The sequence below is a fragment of the Pseudomyrmex gracilis genome, unplaced genomic scaffold (assembly GCF_002006095.1).
Source record: "Pseudomyrmex gracilis isolate BER0280 unplaced genomic scaffold, ASM200609v1 scaffold_1510, whole genome shotgun sequence".
NCBI classification, from domain to species: Eukaryota; Metazoa; Arthropoda; class Insecta; order Hymenoptera; family Formicidae; genus Pseudomyrmex; species Pseudomyrmex gracilis.
In genome coordinates, this window is record NW_018022094.1 from 10598 (window position 1) to 15029 (window position 4432).

The 4432-nt window shown below is 33.6% G+C and overlaps 1 protein-coding gene across 1 annotated transcript in view; it reads left to right on the forward strand.

Moving 5' to 3' along the window:
* LOC109862223 overlaps positions 1 to 4432 on the forward strand; it is a gene marked incomplete at its 3' end in the record, with an annotated part of 17343 nt that overhangs the window by 1888 nt on the left and 11023 nt on the right. The window contains exons 2-5 of the mRNA XM_020442212.1: positions 340 to 460; positions 645 to 757; positions 1112 to 1244; positions 1332 to 1466. Coding sequence (XP_020297801.1) covers positions 340 to 460; positions 645 to 757; positions 1112 to 1244; positions 1332 to 1466 — 502 coding nt within the window. The remainder of the gene's footprint in view (positions 1 to 339; positions 461 to 644; positions 758 to 1111; positions 1245 to 1331; positions 1467 to 4432) is intronic.

Sequence of the window (4432 nt, forward strand, 5' to 3'; positions counted from 1 at the left end):
TGTGTGTGTGTGTGTGTGTGTGTGTGTGTGTGTGTGTGTGTGTGTGTGTGTGTGTGTGTGTGTAATATTATGTAAGTAATATTATGCGTATAATATTAGTATGTTTCGTGTGTGATTTTCTTGTGTGAAAATTAATATACAAATCGTGCTCTTTTTCTTGCACAAAAATTAGCTTTATTTATTAGTCTTAAATATCTTTAAAAAACAGAATATCTACCTTTTAATCGGTAGTACAAAAAAGAATTATTTTTCTTGTTCTAAAAAATAATTTTGTATGTTTTCTTAACATATTTATATAAAAAAAAATATATATTATTAAGAAAACTTATATATTATTAGGACTATATGGGATCCCTTTGGTACTTGTTGTATTCGGTTTGCAAATTTATACAGCCATTTTACTGGGAAAATCGTGGATCATCGCGAATACTCTGGATCCTCAGATTTCACGAAAAAATCGGTACTTATTTAAGTTAAAATAAAAATAAAAAAATATATATATATTGTTGTGCACTTAAATATTTGATATCCCATCTTGAACATTTCTTTTAAACATTCTTTTAAATACAGATATATCTTTTTAGATGTTAATCATTAATACCTAAAAATGCATGTTTTATATGTTTTGGAGATTTAAATTGCAGCTATCCCCTAGCTGCTGTGACGGAATTAACAATGGGTCCTCTTGCACGATCTATTGTTACCTTACTTTTGGATTTGACAGTGTTCGGTTGCGGTATTCCGAATTTGTTAGTTGGTAGGTAATAAGAAAAAGCTGTTTTCACATTATGTGTTAGATAAAACGTAATGAGCAAAAGATTTGTTCTTTGTCATTTGTATCACGTTAGTGAAATAAAATAAAAATAAAATAAACATTTATACGCTATTAGCTGAAGTATTTTCATCCTTTTTATTTTGTTAGGTTTTAATGACAAATCCTCCTAAATAAATTTAGCAATTTGGATTTTCAAGAGAGCTTACCTAATATACATATAGCCTATATACAGGATGTACACTTTTTTTTATAAATTTGTAAATAAAGCTTTAATGCATCTATATGGTTAATCATTTTTTTCTTCTACGCAATTATTTCGTTAAACTTATTTTCCAGCCTCGCAGAACTTGCAATTATTTGGCTATAAAGTGTCGGGACTACATTTTGATTTTTCCTTCTGTTATTGGCTGTTAATAATCGGCATTTTACTTTGTCCATTAATGTGGTTGGGCAGTCCACGAGACATGAAGTAAGAGAAAAAAGTCTTTTCTATTAATATAAAATAATGTACATATACAGAATAATAATAATTATACAGAATAATAATAATTTATAGATGGGTGACGGCGTTTTCTAGCGTAGCAGTTACGTTAACAGCAATATTAATATGGTGGAGCATTATAACTGATGATGGCGTATCCGACGTCATGCCAATAGCAACTTCACCGACGTGGGATAATTTTATTTCTGGGTAAATCTCTTTTTCTTAAGCCCGTTCTACATTGATCGCAAGCGCAAACGCAAGAGATAGATCTTGTAGAATTGACCAATTACGCTGGTCAATTGGCTAATTTGATCAATACGATTAGTCAATTCTACGAGACCGGTTCCTTGCGTTTGCGCTTGCTATCAATATAGAACCATAGAGCTTATACTCATGGAGAGGCCCTGCGAGCGCAAGGAGGATCGACAAAGAGAGATATATTTTTCTGTTTCAATTGTGGCCACTTCTTATAGAAGAGAACATATATATAATACTCCTATATTGCTAGTACGGTGCCGACCTGAAGCTCACCGTTACGGTGCAGACAATATAGTAGCCTCTCTCTCCAGCTGCTTTGTGCGCATGTGGCGCATAATGACGCTCGACCATCTATGCCCATATTTGGACTTTGTGCGTCTCCCTTTCTCGGGCCTCGTGCCTCTCATTGCGAAAATACGCGACTAGCAATATAGGAGTATTATATATATGGAAGAGAATAACAGAGAACACGGAATGGGAGAGCCACAGTTGAGACAAAATATATCCAAATATATCTCTCTTTGTCGATCCTCCCGGCGCGGCCCTCTCTATGGTTAGCATATAGGCAGGGCCTCTCCATGAGTATAAGCTCTATGTGTAGAACAGGCTTTACATATGTATGATTTTATTAAGCCTGTTCTACATTGATCGCAAGCGCAAACGCAAGGAACTGGTCTGGTAGAATTGACTAATCGTATTGATCAAATCAGCTAATTGACCAGCGTGATTGGTCAATTCTACGAGATCTATATCTTGCGTTTGCGCTTGCGATCAATGTAGAACAGGCTTTAGGGTGCCAGTATATGAAGCGCGAAAACGCGGAAACGCGGAAGTAAAAAGTAACTAGACTTTACTAGATTTCTGTGTTTCCGCGCGTTCCGTTCCGTCTGTTTTGATTACCTTATATCAGAGCCTTCCAACTGATCACGTGACTGTTTTTCCACCAAGATTCCGCCGGTAAACGTTCTCCGCATATATGTAATACTCCTATATTGCTAGTCGCGTATCTTCGCAATGAGAGGCACGAAGCCCGAGAAAGGGAGACGCACAAAGTCCAAATATGGGCATAGATGGTCGAGCGTCATTATGCGCAGGCGCATCTACCAAGTGAGTGCGAGCAAGACAAAGCATTAGAAAGTGAGAGAAAGAACGCGAGAAAGAGAAATGCGCAAGCGTGCTTGAATGTTCACCGCATGCGCACAAAGCAGCTGGAGAGAGAGGCTACTATATTGTCTGCACCATAACGGTGAGCTTCAGGTCGGCACCGTACTAGCAATATAAGAGTATTACATATATGGTTCTCCGCCTGAAGCTATCCCCTTCCACGACTGCTTTCCACTCCTTACATCGCGCGCGCTCAGGGCCGTCGCAAGCAAGTGTGCAAGTGTGCACTGCACAAAGGTGAAATAACAAGAAAGATGTCAAATTAAAATTTAAAACTCAATATTTTCTTTTTACCACCAATTACGCGTGCTCGCTTCTGTCAGGTTTAATTTCTTTCAAAACAAGTTCTGTATATTAATTTAAAAAAATAGTGTCACAAAATCTTAAACCATTAGATCGAATAGTTTATTTTCTAATGTTACTAGAATCTGTATTCAAAATTAAAGATGCTAATAATGACAATTTAATGTATTTTTGTAATGATTGTTATTGATATTGTTTTGAAGATTTTAATAGTTATTATATACAATCAATTTGTTGAGTTGCTAATTAAAGTATTATGAATTACATATAAAAGATTTTTTTTCATATAAATTATAATAAAAAAAAAACTTCCCTAAAAGTTAATTTCCCGCTCTCTGCCGTGCCCGGAGCCAACGACGTGGACGTGGCGGGAGCTGGCTCCTTTTTCTCGTTTTTTTGTAATGGGTTTTTGTTTTATTTTTCATTTTTTTAATGGATTTTTTAATATTTAAAAAATTTGTTTGTTTCATTTTGTATTTAAAAATTTTTGAAATTATTATTAAAAGTTTTGATTTTACGCGTTTTGTTATATTTAATTAATCGAATTAATGAAATGATAAGTAATGAAAAAAAAGTATGAAAATAGAGAAACATAATTATTCATTCAAGTTTGAACATTATTGTGAATCTTGCAAACATACAGTTTCTACAACAGCTGAAATATCTATATCGGTGTGACAGCAATTCGCATTGAATGTTTAAGTAATGAGTCTGTTAGTGAAGTACGCTTCAAAGATTTAATATGCTTCATTATTGAAAATGCACTTTCACAGTTATAAGTGGATCCAAACATAGAACAAATTCGAAGCCCGAGATCTTCGAGATTTGGATATTTATCTTCCGATAAAAGCTTGAAAAACTCTAATCCTACTTCAGTTCTGGATATCAAATATTCATCTGCCTGTAAATCACATAACTCTTGTCAATATTTTAATTCTTGATTTTGTATTTTGACTTTTATAGGATTATTGAAAATACATAAATCCTGTTTTATTACATCAAAATCTTTGAAGCAGAGTTCAAATTCATCAATGACACATTTTAACATTTGTATACCTATACTAAAATCAACATTAACAAACTCTTTTTTAATTTCTTCGCAACAAAGAAAATGATGGAATTCATTTTTAGATATTTCAATGAAAAATAGATTAAGTTTATTGCAAAATCTATTTACATGACTTATTAAATCAGATATTGTTTGATTGCGTTTTTGAAGTTTCAAATTTAGAATAAATTTTTCAAACTAAATTTTTCAAAAACTCTATATCTTTAAATTTATTTTGCAAATCTGATGACTTTTTTACGTGCTCTTTTAAAAACTCTGGAATTTCTTTCCGAAGCGCAAAAAACACGTTGCAAACATTTTCCTGCGCTTAACCATCTGATTTCGGAATGCAGTAATAAATCTCGATAGCTAGCATTAACTTCATCCAGAAATGAACGAA